This window comes from Panthera tigris, chromosome D1 (genome assembly GCF_018350195.1).
Source record: "Panthera tigris isolate Pti1 chromosome D1, P.tigris_Pti1_mat1.1, whole genome shotgun sequence".
In the NCBI taxonomy this organism is placed as follows: domain Eukaryota; kingdom Metazoa; phylum Chordata; class Mammalia; order Carnivora; family Felidae; genus Panthera; species Panthera tigris.
Window position 1 is genome coordinate 109,851,577 of NC_056669.1, and position 24,660 is coordinate 109,876,236.

A 24,660-nucleotide genomic window follows, 5' to 3' on the forward strand; every position below is an offset into this window, starting at 1 on the left:
CCCCCTCCCGTGCCTCAGTTTCCCCGTCGGTCGAGGCCGGGTCCCGGTGGCTCCACAGGTGACCCACCTGCTTCCGGAACTCGATCGGAGGCGGGGGTGGGGGTGGGGTGTGGGGGGGGTGGCCCGGAGCCCCCCCCTCCCCCGCGGGCTGTCGAGCCCGCGCCGACCCCGCGCCCCCGGGGAGCCCCACGGGAGGCGGGGGCGCGGGGAGGGCCGCGGGCCGGCTCCGGGGGGCGCCCGCGGGAGGGCGCGGCGGCGCGGGGGGCGGAGACGCGGCGCGGCTTCCGCTCCCGCGCCTCCTCCCTCCTCCCCCGCCGTCCTGGTCCGCGGCGCCCGAGGGGGGGAGGCGGCAGGCGCCGGGAGCCGCGCGAGGAGCCGCCGCCGCCGCCGCCGCCGCGCCATGGAGCCCGAGTGAGCGCGCGCGGGCCCGCCCGGCCCCGGACAACATGGAGGCGGCGCCGCCGCGGCTGCTGCTGCTCGCGCTCTGCTGCAGCCTGGCCCCCGCCGCGGGTAGGTGGGCGCGGGCCGCGGGGACAATGGCCCGGCGGCCAAGTGCGCGGCGCGCCGAGGCGACTTTGCAAGTTGGGGGCGAGTTGGGGCGCGCGCCGCGGGTGCCCGGCGCCCGGGGGTGGGGGGGGGAGCCGCGCGCGGGCCCTTTGTCTCGCCCGCCCGGGCCCCTCCCGGGAAGGCCGGGCCCCGTCCCGCCGGGGCGATCCCCGCCCCCCCACCCCCACCCCGGGGCCGGCGAGCGGGGCGCGCGGGCGGCGCCGACCCCGCCAGGTGCGGCGCGGGCGGGTCCTCACCTGCCCGCGGCCCCGGGGCGCGCTCGGCGGTGCGGCCGCGTGTAGCCGGCCGGGCGAGGCCGCCCTGGGACCGTGCGGACCCCGGGCCGCGGGGCCGGCGCACGGCGGGGACTGTCGGCCGGGAGACAGGCCTCGCCGCCCTGCGTCGCGGACTCCTCGGCGAGCCCGTTTCCGATGGCCGCGCGGCTGGCCCGCCGGCCCCGAGAACTGATCGAAGTTGCACAGAAAGTTCTCAGACCCGGCGCCGGGCGGCCTGGCCTGTCGCGCCGCCCCGTTTCGTCGGCGGGGCTGTCGGTTTCCGAGCGGACCGACACCTGCCGGGTGCCCGGCGGACCCGTGGGGCCGTTGCCCGCCCCCCTCCCTCCTCCCCGCGGTGGCACCCGCGGCCGGTGTCCACGCCGGGGGTGGCCTCGTGGGGCCGCCGCGCGGGGTGACGTGGTCGCGGAGCGCGGCGCGGTCGGGAAGCGCGCGGGTGCCTCACTTGTGCACACCCTGGGGGGCAGATCGAGGGCCCGGGGACCTTTCTCTGCAACTTTCGGTGTGTCCCGAGGGGTGGAGTTGAGGTCAGGAGGGCTCAGGAAACTTAAGCGTTGTGAAACGCTACACATGTTCTTTTAATTTGGAGATTGCCATGTGGTTTTGGAGCAAATCTCTCGCTACCTAAATCATTCTCTTCGGACGTGAGTGTTTTGTTTTTCTGGAGTGTGGCTGGCCGCCTTGGACGGGGCCACGGAGTCCTGGGCTCCCCGGGCTGCTGTGTTGCTGCCGGTAGCAGTTTTTTGGGGGGTGGGGTGGGAGCGGGTGGCTCAGGTCCCTTTGTCTGGGCCTCTTTAAGGCAAACAGCTGTCTCCCTGAATATTTCCAGTGTGGACATTGCAGGGAGGTGTCCCGGCCAGGCTCTGTGGTCACATTTCCCAGGGCTGCAGCCCCTTCCCTGAGGTTTGGGGGGGCGTAGAGGGGACGGTTTCCTCACGTCCGTTTGCCTCCCAGCCGAAGCCTAGAGAATGCCGGCGGTTTCACCCCAAATGTATCTCCCTCCGGAGCGGGTTTACATTTCTCAGCCATGTCTGATACCAGCAAAACAAGGTGACGACAGAGCAATGACAGTATCTGGGCAGCTCAGACCAACGCTGCTGCTTTTCTTTCCGGAAATGCCTGGATCACGGAGGCAAAAGGTTTTTTTCTTTCTTTTTTTTTTTTTTTGGTTGGGGGGGAGATGTTTGTTTTAAAGGTGGGGTTTCTCAGCCAGCCATAGTGCTTTTCACTTCGGTGCAGTTTGGGATTTCCTGTCCCTTTTGGGGTGACGTTGCTGGAGTCGGATGCCTGCCGTTTTGTGGTTCAAGCCCCCAAGGGGAAGGAATCACGTCTGTGGAGTTCAGTCGTGTATGAGGCAAAGATAGAGTTGATCATTTTTACATTAGGAAGCATGTCAGCATGAGGGCTTTAGATCCCCGGCTAATGTGGCAATCCGATCCCAAAATGGAAGGAGGAGGAAGCACCCTTTCTGCACCACTGTCTTGACTGTCCCCGATTTCTGCGTTGGTCCGGAGTCGAGCCAGTACGCTGGTACCTAATTATTTTTCCTGATTGCTTCCTGTTGCAATTTGAAGCTGTGAGCCCACGGAAATGCCTTTGTTTTAGTGGGCCCGGTGCTGGGAATGGCTTTCCCCGGCTCAGCTCCGCAGGCCCAGACCGCTCCCCTCTGGCCCCACAGCACTTGCTGTAGGGACCACCTGTCCAGGACCCCCTCTCCACCTCCCCCCACCGCCCAACCGCCTGTGGGTGGTTCCTGTAGATGCCTACTGCCCGGCCCACTGGAAGGGCCCAGCAGGTGGGGGCTGAGTTAACGAAAATGCTGGGCGGAGGCCGGAGGCCACCGAGAGAGGAGCCCCCGCCCTCCCCCACTGCCGCTGCTCTTCAAAAGCAGGGCCCACGTGCTTTTTAACTCTCCCCTTCGAACCCAAGAATGTACCCAGTCCACCGGTATGATCCCACATTTGCTGTGGAGATCCTGTCGCATTTGGAACCCATTTAATTTCAGCTGCGCTGTTTCACCGCTCAGGCATTTAGCAGAATTTGCACGCCGCTGGGGGTGGGGGTGCAGTCAGGTGAGGACTCAGCGAGGCTTCCTGCCCCGAAGCGAAGCGTGGGGGCTTTGGGGTCAGACCAGCCTGCGTTTACGCGCTCGGGAGCTGTTTGGCTTTGGACGGCTTCCTTGGCTTCTCTGTGTCCAGGGTCTTCGTCTGGTTCTCCCCACCCCCCACCCCAGGCGGTCGGGACCGTCCCCGGCCTCGGTGTGAGACTGGTGGCAGCTGAACTGCATTGCCTCTTGTCTGATCGAGTCCTTGATCTTTCTGGCCGGGACGTCCAAAAGCCGTATTTCCACAGTCTGGGTTTTTCTTCTGCAAGCGACCTTGGGTATCTAGTCCGCTGTCCTGACTCGCTTATTGCCGCAACACTGGCTTATTGTCTCTTGAGGTGATTGACACGGTGGACGGAGCCTGAGTACTCAGGGTCTGTCGTCAGCCTTGGTGGTTGCCATGTGGGGGAACTTGCGCCGCTGAGCCCACCTTCGTGTCCCTCAGTTTTCTCTCCTGTAAAATGGGATAATAATACTTCTGACCGCTAATTCAGTGAGTTAACGCCTGCCTGGCACCTGGTCAGCTCTTAGGACTCTTTGGCCCCCGGTGCCGAGTGAAGCGCGGGGCTAGAATGGTGATGAGTGTGCCTTTGCTGTCAGAATGTTCTGCCTCCGGGGGCAGACAGGCACGCAGAAGCTGGTTGTGCAGCTATGGGAGAGGTGGGCCCAGGGGGGCTTTTCCTCACTGTCTCTGAGTCCCGTCCTCGAGGACCAGGTGGTGTCCTCCCCCGAAAGAGGCCAGATCATGACGCAGAGATTGGACGTGATCCAGAAGGCAATGGGAGCTTCTGGAAGAATTTAGTCCGGGGGGATAGGAAATGCAGGCTGGAGCCAGATCTGTCCTAGGTGAAAGGTGATGAGTTGATTTTTTTTTTTTTTTAATTGCGGTGAAAATCCTGTAATATCAAATTAGCCTTTTTAAAGCATACAGTCCACTGCCCGTAAATACACGACTACACTGGGCAACCACCGCGGCAGTCTGGTTACAAACGTGTCCACCTCCCCAAAATAAAACCCACACCCGTTAAACGGTAAGTTCCCATCCCCCACCTGCCCCCAGCCTGCTGTCTGTCCCAATGGAGTTGCGTGTTCTAGATGTTTCATATACATCGTGTCATACGACACGGAGGCCTCTTGCGTCTGGCTGCTTCTGTGACCGCGTGTCACGTTTTCTGGGTGCTTCCGCCCATAGATGGATCGATCTTGGTTGGGGACCTCTCGGCAGGCGCGGGCCGCGGTGTCCCGAGTGGGGTGTGGAACAGGGCAAGCGGTTTCAAGGCCGGGAGGGAACAGATTTGTCCTGAGGTCCACAGCTCGGTTCAGAGACGTGAGAGCTGGTGGCCGAGGCCGGGGCCAAGCCAAGGGCCGGTGGCGGCCTCCGGGAGGGGCGATGCCGAGAGGTGGGCTTAGCGCTGTGTTCAGTATTGCCAAAGCCCTGAGAGACGCTGGACATTTGTGGCCTGTGCGGCTTCTCGGACAGTCACTTGACACGCTCTCGGATCGCGGAGGCGCTGGTGGCGGTGAGGGGCCGCGTCGGGGGCCTGCTGGCACATTTGCTTAGAAAGCAGTGGTGTGAGACAGGCGCCCTGGGGGCTGTCCCGGGGACAGCGTGGGTCCCAGTGTGACCTGTTGAGACAGTGGCGGGGTCCCTCCTGCTACTGTGCCAGGCTGGTCTCTGCTTTCTCTTCAGCCCTGGGAGTGGTTGGCTAGCTCTTGGCCTTGGCCTCCGTTTCCTCACCCGCAAAGGTGAGCTGTGGCATCTGGCTTGTGGGGTTCAGTGAGCCAGTGTCCGTGGGGAGCGGCCAGGAGGCTCTTCTCCCAAGACAGGCCTCACTGGGAAGGACATAAAGTCCCGCCCTAGGTTCCCAGGTTTCCTTTCAAAGTGCTGGAGGGCATGGTCAGAGTCAAGGTGAGACCGCCTTTTGGGGGGGGGGGGGTTGGGAGGGCGGCCAGGAGCGGTGAGACCTTTGAGGGGTCTGGGTGTGGCACGGGCTTGTCCCCGAGGGGTGCCTGATAGCCCTGAAGCTGGCTGCTGACCCTTCCCTGGCAAGTAAGGGTGTCGCGCTCCCCCGAGCCATGCGGGGCCCTTGTGCATATATGTCCTGCCCATCCCTGAGCAGCCCCGTCATCTGTTAACTGGGGACGGTTAACCCTCCACGACCCCCCTCCCTGCCGCCCGCCGGCCAGGGGAGCGCTCACCTCACACTCTTGGGGTGGCGGCAGCCGTGTGGCCCCGGCACCGCAGGTCCAGATGGAGTCCGTGCCCAGAGTCACATGTCCACTGTCCCGTGTCCTTCTTGCTCGAGGTCTCTCTTCCCCTGGGAGGTTTTCATGGTGAGGTCACGTCTGAGCCCTTTGGCAGGGGTGGGGGGATACTGTACTTTCTGGGTATTTTCTTACCCGCTTCTTGGTTGGTATTTAGTGTATGTTTCTTGCTTGCCTTGATGTCGTTTTCTAGCGTTTAAGGGGAAGCAAAGGTTCGCTCAGGGGGGAGAGTGGTTTTCAGCCTCTTGGGGGTCTCAGGGGCGCCTGGTTAAGGCTCCTCTCCCTGGCGGGAGCCTGTGAGAACGGCACACGCACACCGGGCCCTTCCCTGTGGGGCCCTGGGTACACTTCCGTTCCATGAACCTCAGTTTCCTTTTTTTGTAAAAGGAAACCAGCTGGCCCTAAACTCTGGAGGCATTTTCCCGCATGAAGTTTTCCAGTTTTCTCCCTTCGGGGGTCTTTGGGGCGCGGGGGTGGTCTCCTGCAGGGAGGGCCTTGTGTGCCACACTCTCTGGGCTTGCTGCTCCCTGCTCCTGTTCCACTGGGCCGTGTGGCTTCCCTGAGGGTCCTCGGGGTCCCCCTCCCCCTCCTGGGATCCTGCACTGTCAGGTCTAGAGTATGGTCTCCCCAGCTCTGCCCTCCCGGCCCATTTTTCCCCCCACTTTTATTTTTATTTATTTTTAATTTTTATTATTTTAACATTTATTTACTTTTGAGAGACAGAGAGACGGAGCATGAGCGGGGGAGAGTCAGAGAGGGAGAAGGAGACACAGAATCCGAAGCAGGCTCCAGGCTCTGAGCAAGCTGTCAGCACAGAGCCCAATGGGGGCTCGAACCCACAAACTGTGAGACCATGACCTGAGCCGAAGTTGGCCGCTCAACCGACGGAGCCACCCAGGCGCCCCTCCCCACTTTTAAATGTATGATTCTGGGGCGCCTGGGTGGCTCGGTCGGTTGAGCATCTGATTTTGGCTCAGGTCACGATCTCGTGGTTCGTGAGTTCGAGCCCCGCGTCGGGCTCTGTGCTGACAGCTCGGAGCCTGGAGCCCACTTGGGACTCTGCGTCTCCCTCTCTCTCTGCCCCTCCCTTGCTCACGCTCTCTCTCTCTCTCTCTCAAAAAAACACAAACATTAAATGTATGATTCAGTGGCATTAATTGCATTCACAAGGGTGTGCAACCATCACCACTGTCTATTTCCAGAATTTTCTGTTACCTGAAACAGAAACCGTGCCCGTGAAGGGGGTCACACCCCGTCGTCCGCTGTCTACGGCCCCTGGTAACCTCTCTTCCGCTTTCCCGTGGCTGTGGGCCGGCCGGTGGTCCCTTCCTCGTCTTTGTGGAGTCATCCCGTGGTTGTCCTTTTGCGTCTGGCTTATTTCACTCAGTGTGGTGTTTTCGGGGTCATCCAAGTTGCAGCGGGTGACAGAACGCCGTTCCCCTGTATGGCTGAGGAATGTTTCCCTGTTCGGAGAGGGCACGTTGGCTTTGCTCGTCTGTTCCCCTGCTGGCTGGGGACACCGGGCTGTCGACGCCTCTCTTGTGAACGATGCTGCTGAGGACGCGGCTGTGCACGCCTCCGTCTGGGTCCCTGCCTCCACTTTGGGGCGAGCGGCCGGACGTGGGGTTGCTGGACCACGTGTCAGTCCGGGCTTGAGTTTTTTTGAGGCTCCATCAGACTGTCTCCTTCAGCGTGCCGCCTTTTACAAGCCTAGCAGCGGGCGATTTCTCCGCATCCCCGTCACCTCTTGTTTGGTTTTGTTTTCTGTTTTGCTTCCGGTCATCCTGGTCCCGCGTTGTGGTTTTGATCGGCGTCTTCCCGATGGCCGATCGAGCGTCTCCATACGTATTTGTTAGCCGTTTTCTTTCACAAATACGTACAAGTATTTGCTTATGTTTTATTGGTGCAAAAAAGATGATGTTATTAAAGCAAGGGGACAGGACCCATGGACAGGGAGAGCTGCCGATGTCTACGGATACTTAAATGCGACACACACACACGAATACGTAGGAACGGCTGAACTATGTACCGCGGTTCCTGTTGCTTGTTTATTGCCTATGACCAGACCTTTAACACGTGTTGTAGCAAGTGGATTATGTGATTTTGAACACAGACTCCTATTTTACACATAAGCCCAATCACCGTCTGCCTGTGGCTGTAGCCTTTTTTACTTGCTAACATATCTTCAGCATTTCCTGTATCTTTACTTTCAGATCTTTTAAAAAAATTTTTTTTAACATTTATTTGTTTTTGAGAGACAGACAGAGCACGAGTGGGGGAGGAGCAGAGAGAGAGAGGGAGACACAGAATCCGAAGCAGGCTCCGGGCTCCGAGCCGTCAGCACAGAGCCTGACGCGGGGCTTGAACTCACGAACCGTGAGATGGTGACCTGAGCCGAAGTTGGACCCTTAACTGACTGAGCCCCATTTACTTTCAGATCTTTTTAAAAGCTACGTAGTATTTCATAGTGTGGATATAAAGTAAATAAATAAACTTAATAAAATTGAGTTGTTCATCTTTCTCACTGATTTGCAAGAGCTATTTATTTGGCATGGAGAGTAACTCTATGTTATATTTGTTCCAGAGTCGTCTTCTGATCTGTAGCCTTTCACCCATATTTCTGGTGGTTTGTTATTGTAAAGGCATTAAGAAGTTTCACGTAATCAAAACTCTGGGTCTATTCCCTTAAGCTTTCTGGGTTTTGTGCTTTGTTTCTCTACCCCCAGATTATAAACACCTCTTCCTTAATTTTTTTTTCCAGGACTGTTATTGTTTGGTGTTTTGGTGTTATTGTTTGGTGTTATGTTTCGTGTTCAGACATTGGTTTATCCAATTTTGGGGAGGTATAACGTGTGAGGTAGGGATCTGGACCGTCCCTGGTGTGCCCCTATAAATGGATAGGGAGTTGTCCCAACACCTTGACAGAAAGGCCCATCATATCCTCATTCATTTAAAATGTCACTGACACTTTCATGTGCAGTGTCCACAGATGGCATGGCTCCTGATTCTGGGACCTTGTGTCCTGCTCCGTTGACCCGTTGGTGTCTTTCTGTACCAGTGTGCTCTTTTTTTTAAATTAAGTTTATTTATTTACTTTGGGGGGGGGGGAGGAGCAGAGAGAGAGAGAGAGGGAGAGAGAAAGAATCCCAAGCAGGCTGCACACCGTCAGCACGGAGCCCGACATGGGTCTCGACATGGGGCTCGAACCCACGAACTGTGAGATCATGACTTGAACCAAAGTCGGCCATTTAACCGACTGAGCCACCCAGGCGCCCCTCCGGGGTGCTGTTTTAACCTCTGTACGTAGCATCGTAGTGTATTTCAGGACTGATGATGCAATTCCCCCCTTCATCGTTGTCTTCGGAAAATTGTGTTGACTGTTCCTGTACATTTATTCTTTAGTGATACGCTTCAGAGTCAGCCTATCAGGTTCCATCCTTTGAGCCCTTGATCCGGCGACGGTAAACGGTGACGCCGGACGGGTGTCCCAGGGCTGGGCTCGAGCAGTGGTCTTCGACAAGCAAGCTGATCCTTGGCTGTGGAAGTAAATTCACAAGGAGCCAGCCTTCAGGTTTTTGCTTCCTGTTTGCACGTGGGGTGCTTCCGAGGTGACATTTGTGCTGGACGGCCTGCGACGCTCCTGCTTCTGGGCTCCCTCACGCCAGCAGCCTGCTCGGGAGACAAGCTCTAATGCAACTAATTCCAGTGTTAGCCGGGAGGCGAATCTAATTACCGCGTAAATTACTGCTCCCCTCCCCTGGTTCCCTCCAGAACAAAATGTGAGTAACTTTAATTTCTTACCTGGGCTGCACCCCTTTATTAGCCCAGATGGGGAGGCGGTACCTGCCTAGCCAAACTCTTAGGAAATTGCTCAATAGGGCCGCCCGAGCGCGTGGCCCCGGCCAGAACATGTCAGCCGGGTGCCTGGGTGCCTTCCAGACTGTCCACGGGCAGCCGGGTGCCACCTTGGAGTCTGCCCTGCCAGGTGCAGGCCTTCTCCGTGACCCAAGCGACGTCCCGCTGCAAAGCGGCTTCCAGCAAGATGTGCTCTCGCGTTGCCCTTGCGGGGGCAGGCCGTTTCTCTGGACTTTCCCCCGAGCAGACTCTGTGCGGAAAGGGGACTGGAGCGGGCGCTGTCTCGGACCCCCAGGAGTCCTCCTCACCGAGGCTGGAGCGTGCGGCTCCCTCTGACGCCCCTTCTTCCTCTGCGATGCAGGCCCCGGTCTCCGGGTGCTCCTTTCCTCTCCACCCGCCCCTCCCCGGCCTCACCTGCAGGCCCCCCACAGGGGCGGGAGACTACACCAGCTTCTAGCAGGTGTCCGGGAGCCTCCCCCTGCCCGTTTACCATTCACTCCGGCCAGATGACGTCTTCCACGAAAACACCACCAGTTTCCCAACATCTGAAGTTGGAACTTTCTGGCCTGCTATTCCATGCTGCCCCCAGGCTGGCTTTAGCCCCCTCCTGTGCTCCCCCGGGGGAGTTGAGTGCTTCTCCAGACGGATCTGTCTCCTCGGAGTCCGGAACCTTCCGTGGCCAGCCAGCCCGAGGGGGCTTGGGGACACAGGCTGTCTTCACGTTTGTCCCTCCACCTGCTGTCTGGTGTGGCGTGGATGCTTACATGCTCAGGAGCTGTCTCGGGGTCCCCAAGGCCTCGTCTGTCCAGGGAGCAAATCTTACCCGTCCTTACTTCCTCTGGCCCCAGATCTGCAGCCTGGTAGGCTCCCACCGCATCACGGCATCCAGCGCTGCTGTGTTTCCCAGGGTATAGAACACCTGTCCTCCGTAACAGAAGGCTCCTGAGGCCAAGCGTGGGACCCACTCCCCCAATAGAAACCCATATTCCTGAGGTACGGACTCTGCGAAGGCCTGTGCTTCTCGAACATACTTAACCGTAGAGTCCTGTGTCCATGAAATACCTACCCTCCCCAGGGGCGGTTTGTGCGGGCTCTCGCGGTCTCACCTGTGTCTGCGCAGAGTTCTTTCCCGAGGCCAAAGCAGGATCGGCTCACAAGAGCTGAGATGCTGGATCCCTAGGCCTGCCAGGGAGCAGGCCCAGCCCAGGGGACTTAAATGTGCCCTCCTGGCCCAAGAGGTGTGCGGGGCCGGTCAGCTGTGGCCGCAGCACTGCCTGTCCCTGCAGAGCAGGTGACCACCTGGCGTGTGTCTGTGAACAGAGCAGCCCCAAAGCATGTCTCCCTTTCCCCGGCCCCCCCCCCCCCCGACCTGCCGGGCTGGGTACGGAGCGCCATGTCCCTAGGGAGGTCTCTGCCCATGTGGCCCCCACTGAGGCTTTACTCGTTCTCATTTAATCCCTACCTTCTTTCTGGGGGCTTCTGTGCCGCCAGCCCTGGAGTGCGCGGGCAGGAAGGTCAAGACCAAAGAACAGAACAGAGCAAATTTCGTCCATTTGGCTTCCATTTCTAGTTTTTAAACCATTTTCGCTTTGTTTGGAAAGATTGTGTCCTTTGAGGAAAGCACCTTTGTGGAATAATAACCTTTTCTGCTTAACTGAGTGCGGCCATGCAGGTGGCCCGGCACGGCTGGCTGGAGCTCTGGAAAGTCTGCCAGAAGCAGAGGCTCGGGGTTCCCTTTGCCCCTCCCAGGGACGTCTTCACTCAGCTCTTCCGCACCGAGAGCACCTCTCAGAAAGACCTGCTCAGAACAGGTCTCCAGCCGGGCTCCTGCATCCCCGTGTGGCCCAGTTCTTGAGACCTCTCTGCACAGCAAGGCCTGCCTGGGGCCCCACCCACCGGAATGGAATGTGGCCAGAGGTGGGAACCCCCCCACGCAGGCTGAGCTGAGCGATCCTGTTAGGGTACTGCCTGGCCGGGGACTGGTGAGAGAGGGTTTCCACGGTCTCCCGGCATGAAGTCACCGATCTTCTGGATGGCTGGCGTCTGGGACCTGGAGAAGTTCAGGGTTTTCCTGAACCTCACTAGCTTGTGTCAGCAGAACAGGACGAAGAGGCAGGCGGGAGTGCAGAGTTAGGAACGCGTTCTGATCCGTGTTCAGGGAGATCCTCCCTGTCAGAAGTGTCAGGGGACACATTTGCTTAATTGTCCCCCTTCGTCTCTTTGTGGGTGTGGGGAAGGCAGCTGGGCCTCGTTTCTTCCTGTCCGCCTCTGTCTAGTACCAAAGGCCAGCTGGGTCACCGGCGAGTACCCAGGCAGGTCACCCCACTGTCGCACTTGTGGCATGGTGTGTGTGTTTGTGTGTTTCCATCCAGCACCGCCCCCCGCCCCCCAGGCTCCCAGCAGAGTCTGTCTTGCGCCCCCCTCCCCGGGCTGAGAGCCTGCTGCGCCCAGACTCCTTCCCTGCTGGTCCCCCAGGTTCGCTGTGAACAGCTGAGGGGGTTGCCAGAGGAATCCCAGCAGGGAGCCCCCCGGGGCCCTGGGGGCCTGGAAGCCCCCCCCCCTCCCGGAGGCGGCCGCCTCCACCTGTTCTAGCCCCGCCCACATTCCTGGCTCTGCTCTCAGCTCTGGGGCCTTGGGCAAGTGAGTTAACTCCTCTGGGCCTTAGTTTCCTCACCTGTTGGGGTAATCGCCCGAGGACGTAACGTGGCTGCAAAGTGCTTAGCACAGGGCTGGCTCCTGGTGAGTGCTCAATAATTATTATCTATTAGGGCTGTTATTACAATCATAATTGTTATTCTCCGGGGAGAGGGCCCTCGGGGGGATTCTGGAGTCAGGTTCAATTCCAGCTAAGCAGTGGCTTGGCTGAAACCATCTTAGCTCAGGCTCATTAGAAGGTGGAAACTGTTTTGGAATAATGGCCATATTGAGCCCGATCACTCTGAATTTGCCACCTCGCCTAGGTAAAGCCTGGCAGGCCTGGGCTCCGGAAGCCGTGGGGCTGGGGAACAGGTGCACAGGGCTGTGTGGGGCGGGATGCTTCCTGGACCTTTGCTCTGTCAGAGGTGTGGCCAGGGGGCATTTTTGCTCTGTGCCTTCATCAGGAGCCCCCCCCCCCCCATTGATTTCTAGGTGTGGCCAGCACACCCCCTGCCTCTCCCTCCCCAGAGGAAGTTATTACGGACCCCTATTTCTTCTCTCCCTGTGCCTGTCTTCCGACAGCCTGCTCACTGGCCCGCCTGGCAGGCTCTGAGGACCGGGGCTGGGGCGACCTCTCCAGTGCGGTGGGCACCTGGCCGGCCAGTACTCCTCTCCGGTCCTCTGTATCTGTCGGTCTTCCCGCCCCATCAGCTTCTCGCTGAAGGCAGAGGAGGGAGTCCGGGCACCGAGCCTTCCTTCCCCCTCAGGTGAGGTGCCTGTTCCATCTGCCTTCCCCGCCCTGGGCTGCGGATGGTCAGTGCCTTTGCCCTGGCCTGCTGACGGGGCCCTGTGCCCAGTAGGCGCTCTGTGATTGGTGAGAGAGGCTGCCCTCCAGCCCGTGTGTCAGGCCGGGTCTCTCACTGCCACCTTCCTCTCTGGCAGAGGGGAGCAGACCCCACAGCCCTGAGCTTCTGGCCCTCCCTCCGCACCTGCCCTCTGGCCAAGAGCCGAGGTGGGACCTGCCCATCCCTTCCTGGGCCTGAGCTGGCTTTCCTGACTTCCTGTTGCCTCGAGCCCGAGAGTAATTTAAGCCTTTAGCAGGTGCTTCTGTGTGCCTGGCCCAGAACTAGGCCCCTGGAACAGGATGAACGCAGGCAGGCAGCAGCTCTGTCCTCATGGCTGGCCCAGGCCAGACCCGGGGCGGGGTTAGAACTGCCCCTCAGTCAGTAGTGACTGTGCCGGAGGTGAGGTGTGCAGGGGGGCCCCTCTCCACCCCGTGCCTGTTACCCGGGCCTGGCTCCTGTGCTATACGGACTCTGGCTTCCTCAGTATTGGTCACTCCCTCTCCGTCCGGCACGGTGGCCTCTCTCCCTGCCGCGTTTGCCTTCTTCTGTCTGGCGGGTCCTTCTCACACCAGCCCTGGAGGCAGGGAGGCTAGCCATGCCTCCCTGGTCACAAAAAGGCTCAGAGCATTGACCTACGTGTGGGGAGAGGGGAGAGCCGGTGAGGGGCAGGCACCCCTCCCTCCACCCCTGCGCTCACTGCTCAATGTGTGACAGGGACGTTAGGCCCCGTTGTGAGGGAGACATTTAGCTCCACGCGTAGAGTCCCTGAGGCACCCATGAAGGCACTGGGTGGTCCCTATGAGGGATTTGAGTGTGGATTTGCATTCTTGGGTTGCTGTGTGGGGTGTGTGTGTGTGTGTGTTTTAAAAGTAGGCTTCACGTCCAGCGTGGAGCCCAGCATCGGGCTTGAACTCAAAACCCTGAGATCAAGACCTGAGATGAGATCAAGAATCCAACGCTCAACAGACTAAGCCACCCAGCTGCCTCTGCTGTGTGGTTTTAATACTTGGTGCGCCCACACCCCCTTCCTACAGATGGGAGCGTTGAGTCTGAGGACATTCGGAACCCTGTGTGGGGTTGCCCCGGGATGACCGGTGGGGGCCTGGGGTGGGAGCCCCAGGGGTGAGCAGGAGGGGCTGCTGACCCACCAGCCTGACCTGCCCCCCACCCAAAGCCGCACTCCTCTGGGACCTACTGGCTCTCGCTGTGCGAAGCCCCAGGCTGCTGGTGCACCTCTCTGTTCCGTTCCTTCTCCTCCCTGAGGACAGAGGGGTTGTCCTGGAACAGACAACCCGGATGTGTGGTCAGGTGGTAGAGGGGCAGAGGCTGAGGGGCTGGGCTTCCTCGTTGGCACGCGGTAGGGTCACCGCAGGGCCTCGGGGGCTCGTCTGACCCTTCTGTGGGGAGACCTGGGGGTCATTCAGTGGCCCCATTATGCAGAATGAATGAATTTCGAGTACTTGTCACTGATTAGTGGAGGGTGACCTCGGGCAGGTTACCCAGTCCCCCTGTGCCTCTGTCCCCTCGTCCGCTTACCTAGGGCCCCTCCGAACCCTAATTTTGGGCTTCTCCACATGGTTATGATCCTCTAGACCCAACACATAGCTGGTTCCCAGGATGATCAGAGCTGGTCTCCGGTGCCAAACTTCATAGGGAGCCCCCAAACCTGCATAAAATATTCAAGACGGAGAGGTTCTGGCTCTTCAAGGCACGTCAGTGCCCGGAGAGGCTTCCGAGAGGCTTCAGCAGGGACCAGGAGGCCAGAGGCTAAACCACGTGGAGGATGGTTCTTGTCCACTCCGCTCTGCCTGGAACAGAGGTGTTGAGAGCCTCAGGTCTTTGGGCTGGCTCCTGGCAGCCGCCTCGAGGCCTCGGCACCCAGCGGGCTGCTTTTGTTGCAGGAACAGTAGGTCACTTGAAAGCGGAGCCTCCCGGTTTTGCCCCATAAAAAGAAGATTTTGTAGCGTGATGGTAGATTTTGGCACGTCTTTATTATTACCATTTTTTGCAACACGTAAAGAAAATAAAAGCCGGCACAAAGCTATGTTTGTCTCTGAAGTGCGTTTCCTTTCCCAGATGTTCTTTTCTGCCAGTTCCAAAATGCATCCTGAGCTCAGTTCGCGTTTCCTCTCTGCGGCGCACAACAATTCGATCTCTGTGACCACATGGGGAAGACGCCGGCTTCCTCGCCGGTGGGCGTGGGGGGGAGGGCTGCGACGGTCCCACCCTCTCCCGCCTCAGCGGAAACGACCAGTCCAGCTAGAGACCCCGCTGACGGTTGCGGGTTTTGGCGGTCTTGCTTGCCCCGGGTGGCAACTGGCAGGCTGGGGGCTGAGCGGTGCCCCGGTGTGCACCTGTGTTCCTGAGTCTCGAGTTTGCCGTGTCACCGCGCGTGGAACTCTTGTGTCTGCGTGGCCTCGGCGCGCCTGGGACGTGGTATTGTCTACGTGACTTGGGGCCAACCCGGCCCCTTCTTTCTTTCTTGCATCAGGTACCGGTCCCTGCCCAAAGGACAGGTGTCAGGGACACGGTGCAGATGCAGGGCGGGCTGGAGAGCCGGGTGGAAGCGGGTGGGCGTCACCAGACTCCGGCAGGGCCTCAGGGCTTCCTCAACTGATTGGCCTGTTCCTCTGACTTGAGACGGGTGATACGTGTGCGTGTGAACCGCACACACAGACACACACATGCTGTACTTGGGTTGATTTCTGAGGGCTGTCAAGAAACCCATAAAAGCTTGCAATTAGGACAGTTTAGAAAATGGTCTCTATTAAGAATGTTTACCGTGGGGGGCTCCTGGGGGGCTCAGTCAGTTAAGCGTCCGACTTCGGCTCAGGTCACGATCTTGCGGTCCATGAGTTCGAGCCCCGCGTCGGGCTCTGGGCTGATGGCTCGGAGCCTGGAGCCTGTTTTGGATTCTGTGTCTCCTTCTCTCTCTGACCCTCCCCCGTTCATGCTCTGTCTCTCTCTGTCTCAAAAATAAATAAATGTTAAGAAAAAAAAAAAAGAATAACAGAAATAATTAAAAAAAAAAAGAATGTTTACTGTGGGGGGCTCCTGGGGGGCTCAGTCAGTTAAGCGTCCGACTTCGGCTCAGGTCACGATCTTGCGGTCCATGAGTTCGAGCCCCGCGTCGGGCTCTGGGCTGATGGCTCGGAGCCTGGAGCCTGTTTTGGATTCTGTGTCTCCTTCTCTCTCTGACCCTCCCCCGTTCATGCTCTGTCTCTCTCTGTCTCAAAAATAAATAAATGTTAAGAAAAAAAAAAAAGAATAACAGAAATAATTAAAAAAAAAAAGAATGTTTACTGTGGGGGGCTCCTGGGGGGCGCAGTCAGTTAAGCGTCTGACTTTGGCTCAGGTCATGATCTCACCGTTCGTGAGTTCGAGCCCCACATCGGGCTCTGCGCTGACAGCTCCGAGCCTGGAGCCCATTTCGGATTCTGTGTCTCCCTCTCTCTCTCTCTGCCCCTCCCCCACTCACTCTGTCTCTCTCTCTCTCTCAAAAAATAAATAAACATTAAAAAAATTAAAAACATGTTTTCTATGGGGTGTGCATTTTTTCCTTTTTTTTTTTTTTTTTATATTTTACTCATTTTTGATAGAGACAGAGCACAAGTTGGTTGGGGGGGGGGGGGCAGGGAGCAGAGAGAGAAGGAGACACAGAATCCAAAGCAGGTTCCAGGCTCCGAGCTGTCAGCACAGAGCTCGACCTGGGCTTGACCTCACAAATTGCAAGATCATGACCTGAGGCAAAGTCAGACGCTCAACCGCTCAACCGACTGAGCCACCCAGGCGCCCCTCGGGTGTGCATTTTTCTCTGGGGTATGCATTTAACGCAATCTTTAGTTTTTGGTTAATGCATCCTGCCTCAGAGCACCCATGGGACAAATACCTAGACTTAATAAGTAAAAATAGCTCATAGTTACTACCCATTCACGGTGTAGCAGGTGGGGTCTAAGGGCTGTTCGATTGACTCATTTAATCCTTGCAGCCGCTCTGGGGACTGGGTGCCCATTATGTAGATGAGGAAACTAAGGCTAGGAGAGCCGGCAAAACTTGCTTGGGGTCATGCGGGGACTAACATTGGCAGCCCCAGGCCCCGCTGCCTACCCCGTAATTGCCATTTGAATTATAAAACTGTTTTCTTTCATCTGTCAAGGAGAAAGGCTGCAGAGCCCCCGGTGCATTTAAATAGGCGACTTCATTATAAGGGCGTGTGGGGAGGACACTGAGGCCAGAGGCTCTCCTGGGTGGCCTCACCTTCTGAGTGGCCACCTGGTGCCTGTTTCCATGGGGCCTCAGGGCTTTGGATGGAAGCCACTGCCTCCCCATCCGCTGGAATGGGCCCCCGAGTCAGTCTCTGCCATGGCCTTGGGCCACTTCCGGGAGCGGGGAGCTGTTGAACCGAAATGGTATGTAATCAGAATGCTATATTTTGTCGAAAATAAGAATGTTAGTAACGGGCTGGTTTCTGGCAAGTCAAACTGGGACTTTGAAATACATATTTTCCCCTGCTCTGCCCCAAACCTTCTAATTAGTGCAAACGCACATTGGCAGACATAAATCAAATGTCATATTTCCTACAAACTTGCCCTAGGTATCAGTGAGTTGGTAACATTCCACGGTGGCTAAATTCAGGCATGCAGAGTGAGTGTGTGCGTGCGTGGGAGCCTGTGCACACGCGTGTGAGCGAGAGCACGAGAGAGCTGGAGGGGGAGACCGAGGTGGTGAGCCCTGACCGCCCGCTTCCTTCCGGCCCCCTCACCTGTCAGCACCTGCACGGTCACTGCAGGGAAATCTATATATTTGCCCAATTAAAGCGTAGTTGGTAGAGGAGATGTGGCTTCATTTCCCTCACAGGGAAATCTCTGCGGGGTTCATAACCACACCCTGACCTCCACCACTGCTGGGCTCCATTTGTGGACTCAGTTTTGGAAAAGGTGATTTGTCTCAGGTAACTGGCCCTGCTGTGGGCTGGGTCCTCCCCTCCCTGGCCTTGGAACCAGCTCTGGGGTTTCGGTGCACTTCTGGGGCCAGGGTCAAGGACGTGGCCTTGGGTCAGGTGGGTCATTTGTGGTTCTGGGCGGTGTTGGCAGGGCTCGGATGCTCTGTTGCCCGTGTGGACCAATGTCCTGGAGCTTCTTGGATCATTTGTACGTGGGGTGGTTTGTCGCGGACGATTTCCCGGTAACCAGGTGGAGAAAGCCTCTTTGTCAGGACAGACGTCCTCGCTGGCCAGAAGACCATGTGGCCCCACAGAGCCCCCAGCCTTGGTGGACATCAGGCTTCTCGTCCACGAGAGGGGGAGGAGGTGGCTGGGGGTGGCAAGTGAGTGTGCCGAGCTGGAGATGGCCAGCACTTGGGGACCTGTGGTGTCTGCCCATTCTCCGAGGATGTGTCCTGTTCAGTTTTACCTTTGTGTTTTCTGTTTCGCTTCACCTTCAGGCCGGTATGTTTTCAAAATGTGTCCCCTGGGCCAAAACTAAAAGGTGATCTTTCATCAGATACATTCGGGAAATCCTGGGTATAGAGCATGACGTAGGTTTCTTCACTGCGGGACTTCTCAGAGCCTTTAAAATGGCAATTCCGTGCTAGACTGTGTCCCCTTCTCCCTAGGCTGGCTTTACAGGTTGGGGGGACAAAAGGTCGACTACTGGTGTGTGAGCTGGGCTGTGCCCAAAGGGACACGGGACATCACCAGCACTCTTCTTCCCTGTCACCCTTGCTTTGGGGTGACTTCTTCACAGTTGTCCCCTCTGGGCATCCTTCCCGTTTGCTGGCAGTGTGGAGTGGCCCAGCTTTGTGCCTGAATCCAAGGTCAACGTAAGCTCTTAGCCACTCATGTCAAGAGACGTGGGGTGTCTACCTTTATGTTCTGTGAGGCTGCTTGTTGGTTGCTTTTGGGGTTTATCCCCCGAGATAGATCTGGGTGACATGTGGCATGGTGGCAGGGGGTGGAGGCAGAAGCCAGCTTAGGGTTGGGGTTCTACCTCTTGGCTCTGCCCATTGCTGTGTGGGCTTCAGCTGCTGGAGGGATAACCCCCCCCCCCCCCAAATAAAGCTTGCTCCTCTGTCAGGGCCAGGGGTGGGGGTGTTATGAGATTGAACTGGGTTAAGGTAGAGGCTGAGTGGGCCCACAGCAGATGCCAGTCCCTTCTCTGCCCATCTCTCTGGGGTCTGCTGTCCCGTGTGGGAGTTGGGCCGGGGGCCGGGCTTTGGGGAGCCGGCTTCAGTCGAGAAGGGGTTTCTGGGGCTTGCGAGGTGGGAGGCTTGATGACCCTCTGACAGTCATCCCTGGAGATGTCCTGGGCTGGGGTGACCCCCTGCGGGGTGGGACTTAGGGCCGCACAGTCACCCCTGGAAGGGTTCCGGTCACACGGGCCAGGGTTGGGACCCTCAGAGAGGCCCTTGGGGGCGGTGGGCTACCCCAGGTGATACTCAGGGGTCCCTCTGGCAGGCACTTGGTGGGTCTGTGCCAGGTCCTGGGCCTTTGCTTGTGCCCCTGGACTTTCCCGAGGGGCTGAGCCCAGGCTGGTCCTCTGCTCTGGCTGCAGCATCCGCCTGCCTGCCCCCGGGCACGGCCCCCCTCGTGCAGGGGCTAGTGGGGACCCCCAGCCCATCTCCCTGTTTAATGGAAACCCTTTAATGAGCCTGTGTCCTCTAGGCTTTGTTTGCTCTGAACTGCCTGAAACTTCAGTTTCTTTGTATCTCTTGCAGCTGATTTCTTCTTTCCTGCTCCGCCCCCCGAACCTGCCCCTGTGGTTTCCTGTTCATCTGCTTCCCTGACCTTTGAAATGTGGTCCCTGCTCGGGAAACTTGCCTGGACCTCAGGTTTAATTACTCTGTGTGTGTGTGTGTGTGTGTGTGTGTGTGTGTGTGTGTGTGTGTGTGTTAGGGAGATTAGTGTGACAGCTCAGGGACGGCAGAAATGGGGCGATCGAGCTGGATGCGGGAGCAGGTGGGAGACGCCAGGAGCCCAGCAGGTGAGAGGCAAGCCTGGAGGGCAGGGCACTGACCCACGTGGCTGGGCTGGGACAGGGAAGGCGGGGTGAGAGGCCGTGGCCTTGGTTCTGCGGCCCGTGATGTGCGTCGACCTTGGGAGAGCAGCTTGGGGAATGTCCACAGCTCACCGCCTTAGCCCAGGTCGAGAGTAGGTGTTCCACTGTTCCGGAAGATTCCTCGAACTGCTTTCTAGCCTTCCCCCGCCTGCCCCGCCCCAGGAGGCACCGCTCAAGTTTTGTCGGTTCTGAATTCCCCACCCTTGTGGTTGTAATAAAAGCAGCCTTGGTTTGGGGATAGATAAACAGGCCTTTGTGATGGGTTATGTATAGTCTTATGCCAACCTTGCTGTATCTGCTCTGGATTTGAAGCGAACTGTCATATTTATTCATTATTTTTGTGCACATGTCAACACACCCCATCGATGGATGGGTCATTAGCTGGATGGCACTGGAATGGGAGGGTGGAAGGAGGGCCCTCTGCCAGAAGCCCTGCCTGCCAGGGGCAGCCTCGAAGGCTCACGTCCCCTTGGGCAGCTGGCCCATCCCTGCCCCGAGCTGGGCAGTGTCGCAGAGGACCCGGCTTTCACCCGGGCTCGGTGAGGGACCCGGAGGGGCTTGCGGGTAGGAGCGGCCGCAGGCACGGTGGTGGAGAGGGTGGGCTCTCCTCGTCTCCTCTGGTGGGAGTGGGGGCATGGAGGGGAGCCTGGGGGGTGGGGCGTGACAGGTCAGGTGAGGAGGGAGCCTGGGGAGCAGAGCCGTCCCGGAGCGCCCGGAGATGTCACAGAGGGTTCCACCCCGGCTCAGCCCATTCAGGCCGGCAAGTTTGAGTTTGCAGAGCTTTTCCATAAAAGGCAGAACATCTGTTCAGCTAAAGGAAACCGAGCATTTTATTATTGCTGTAAATGTCAAGACTCCCCTGGAGAACGTTGAGGCCGCTGCGGAATGTGTCGCAGAGCGGAGCCCGTCGTCACTGGGTAGAGGCTGGAGACGGAAGGTAAAACTGTGGCTGGGATTGTGGTCGCCGAGCCGCGAAGGGCGGGAGGGTGCGTCCCTGGTGCCGGGGGCCGGAGGCGCGGGGTGGGGAGGCCCCCGGCTTCGAGGGGCTGCCCGCGTTAAAGGGACTTGGGGCACTTACTGTGACGTCAATCGAGAAGTCGCCCTGAGAAACCAGCGGTCGGATTTTGCCGAGGTCGGTGCTCGTGGTAGAGCCACAGCCATTTTCACGTCCCTGCCTTCTGTGCTTGGCCGTCAGGTGCGTGATTCTTGCACGTGGAGGTGAGGGACTGAGCGTCTCTGAGCGCAGAGCTGGGGAGCCGAGCTCACTTGCAGTTTGGCGGCCGCACAGATTTCTCCTCGATCCCTGTCATTTTAGCCAGATCTGCGCTTTTTCGTGCATTTCCTCTTACAGGGGAAATAGAACTTTCCTGCCTGGGGGGTGGGGAGAGGCTTCCACATTGCCCTGAACACTCCTCCCCCCCCCCCCCCCCCCACCCAGCCTCAGTGCCTTTGAAGTTTCACGCTTTGTCATAACATTCAAGGGGATTCTGTAGTTCCTCTGTTAGCATCATGCTAGTTTTATTTTTTTTTAATTAAGAAAAAATTTTTTAATGTTTATTTTTGAGAGACGGTGTGAGCGGGGGAGGGGCAGAGAGAGAGGGAGACGCAGAATCCGAAGCAGGCTCCAGGCTCCTGGCTGTCAGCACAGAGCCCAACGCGGGGCTTGAACTTCTGTGATCATGACCTGAGCCGACGTCGGATGCTCAACCGACTGAGCCACGCAGGCGCCCTAAATGATGGTTTGAAGTTAAGTAGCTAGGATTATATCTAAGTAATAACGTGCAAGACTGTATGGAAAAGTGATACGGTTTGTTAGAAGGACACTAAAGGAGGCGTAGGGGTAGGAAGACAATATCCGGGAGATGTCACTTCCCACCACGACGATCTGTGGACTCAGCACGATTACACAGGGCTCCGTTCTTCCTTTCCTGTCCCGGTGCACACATGTAGGCTCCTGGCGCGTGAGGAAGAGGGGTAGTGACGGGGTGCGGCACGCGGGTGCCGGGGGTAGCAGGGCCTGGGGCTCCTGGCGTCCGAGAGGCGAGGCGGGGTGCGGCGAGCGGTGGCGGGCGGCAGAGACTGGGGGCAGTTGGGAAGTCGGTTACGTTGAGCGAATGAGTAAATAGCTTGCCAGTCACAAACGCCAGGTTTCCACTTTGGAGAAGATACTGACACACCCAGAAAGGGAGGAAAGATCAGAAACAGCCCCAGGGCATTGGGTGACATTGCAGGGGGCACCCGCACCCTCATGGATTGGTACCGTGTGTCGGACACGCGGAAGGAGATTCAGAAATGGCTCTAGGCACACGTGTGTATGAACGCGTGTGCGCGTTCGTGCAGACGATTCTCCGTGTTGGCGGCAGTCGTGGTCTGCAGGGTCCCCGCGCACGCTGGGTTCGCGAATACGGAACCGTCGTTCGTGGGGCGCAGGGTTGGGTTCCCGTGAACCCAACATCTTCCTCTGCCGATGAGCATGTGATGTTTCCCATGTGCTTTTGTTTAAAGACACCTTATTTGGTATGTGCGGCTGGTGCCTTAGTGCTGAACGCGCGGCCAGCAGCGGGTGAGTCGTGCCTGGAGGAAGCCCCTCGAACACGTGTTTTGTCTCCCAGGCACGCCGCGGCCTTCTTGCACGGAGGTGCGCTAGACGGCACTCGAGCGCTAGGCCTGGGGGCCGTTTTTAACGGTGACATCCCCCGACAAAATGCACAGAAGCGTGAACAGCGTGGCACTAAGTAGTAGATCGTGAAAAGGACGCTTGTGTGCAATGTGGGATCGGAAACAAGAGGGCGGGGCAGGTGCTTGGGCCTGTGCACGTGCATGTGTGTCTGCGGGCGATCCCAGAGGCTCCCCCAGTGACCTGGCGGTTGTGAGTACAACTTAGCGAGTGGGCAAGCTCAGAGATGGGATGTGTGGGTAAAAAGGGTGGCCCCCGCCCGTGTTTTTCTACCTCTGTCTCTGTCTCGCCCCGGAGGCAGTGACTTCCAGGTGGCGGTGAGCACGCCCGATGCCCAGGTCTGGGCTTCTAAAAAAAAATTTTTTTTTAATGTTTATTTATATTTGAGAGAGGGAGAGAGAGTAAGAGAGCATGAGCAGGGGAGGGGCAGAGAGAGGGAGAGTCAGAGGATCTGAAGCGGGCTCTGTGCTGACGCAGTGAGCCCAACATGGGGCTCAAACCCGCAAACCGTGAGATCATGACCTGTGCCGAAGTCTGACGCTCAACCGACTGAGCCCCCCAGGAGCCCCTGGGTCTGGGCTTCTGTCCCACTGTCCCCGGAGAGGAACCAGGGCTCCTCAGAGGAGATGCCAGCTCCAGGGCTGGGGCAGGGGAAAGGGCACCTGTGCCTGGAGGGTGTCATTGGGCCAGAAAGTAAAGAAATCCTCAGCGGGTAATGGGGACGTGCCAAGAGGGTGCAAGAGCCAGTGTGAAGGGACTCTCACTATCCCAGTCCAGGGAGGTATGGACATCAGAGTAAATGGGAATATTGGGTCTTAACCCATTTAATGGGATAGGAATAAATGAGTCTACACTGGATGAAATAAACGAATAGCATATCGTGGACATGCTCTGATGACTGCCCAACATCTAAAAACAAAATCCTGGGGGCGCCCGGGTGGCTCAGTCGGTCAAATATCTGACTTCAGCTCAGGTCATGATCTCACGGTTCATGAGTTCGAGTTCCGCGTCGGGCTCTGTGCTGACAGCTCAGAGCCTGGAGCCTGCTTTGAATTGTGTCTCCCTCTCTCTCTGCCCCTCCCCTGCTTGTTCTCTCTCTCTCTCTGCCTCTCCCCTGCTCATTTTCTCTCTCTGCCCCTCCCCTGCTCATTCTCTCTCTCTCTCTGCCCCTCCCCTGCTCATTCTCTCTCTCTCTCTGCCCCTTCCCTACTCACTCGCTCTCTCTCAAAAACAAATAAACGTTAAAAAGTTTAAAAACAAAATCCTGGACGAAGGCTGTAATTGTAGTTCTAAGTCATTCTTTACAGTAGCTTATAATATTCTATGCCGCCCCACCATCCGGTTTCATTTTTACTATTGTAAGTAGCAGTGTTAAAATACACATCACGTAAAGTTGACCATCGTAACCATTACACAGCGTCCAGTCCAGCGGCGTGAAGCGCATTCGTGCTGTTGTGTGGCCGTCGCCTCCATCCACCGCCCGCTGTCATTTCCCGCGCTCCCGAAGCCGGGCTTTCGCCGCCACAAGCCGTAGTGCGAGAAGCGTCGTTTGGACCTCTCTGTGCCGCCAGCCAAGCCGTGACGGTTTCGCTTTCTCGTGCCGTGAGAACCTGAAGCTTCCATAAAAAGATCCCCGCAGAGACTGCGGAACTTGGGAAGCCGGTTGTAAAATGTGTGAGGGGATGGGGAGGGGAGAGTCAGGAGGGGTCTGCTCGGTGCTGCTGCAGGGCTGGACAGGCGGACAGGAGACTAGCAGAGGGAAGGTGGAGGTGGACCCGGGAGCACCGGACGAGTGGCACAGGTGGGAGAGGTGGTGGTGCGCCTGCCCGTGGGGACGGGTGTGCGAGAGGGTAGCATCGAAACCCTTTTGGACGAACTGCCCGAAGGCACCCGGGGCCATTAGGTGTTGGGTAAGTGGCTTGTAAGCCGTCGCGAGTAAAATTAACTTAGTGCACAGGGGCATCTCGGTGTCGAGCCTAGACGTGCTCAGCATTCCCTAATCGTCCTTCAAGGCTCCGGTCTCCCTTCCTCCAGGAAGCCTGCCAGGTCCAGCTGACGGCTCGGTCTCCTTCAGGCTCCAGGCACCCCCTGACCGTGGCCCTCACCTGCCGTTTCTTCACGCGTGGGTTAACTGTGCGTGCGCAGCGTGTGTCCTGCCCCGTCGGTTTCTGGGCTCCTCGAATGTGGGCCCGCGTAGTCTTCCTTCCCCGTGGGGCTGGCGTGGGACAAAGGGTTGCTCCCGGCTGACGGATCCACAGCTCTGTGTCCAGGCCTTGCCTGCTCGGCGATGAGCAGCGTAACGCTTGGTGAGTATCACTAGGGCGTGTACTAAAAGCGTTGCTCGTTCGGTGGACGAGCGGCGGATTGGGTTACCTTGCGTTGC

At 58.1% G+C, this 24,660-nt stretch overlaps 1 protein-coding gene across 1 annotated transcript in view; it reads left to right on the forward strand.

Moving 5' to 3' along the window:
- Positions 1–393: 393 nt before the first annotated feature.
- The window catches only part of LRP5 (LDL receptor related protein 5), a 102,200-nt gene continuing 77,933 nt past the window's right edge, over positions 394–24,660 (forward strand). The window contains exon 1 of the mRNA XM_042957788.1: positions 394–510. Coding sequence (XP_042813722.1) covers positions 447–510 — 64 coding nt within the window. The 5' untranslated portion in view covers positions 394–446. The remainder of the gene's footprint in view (positions 511–24,660) is intronic.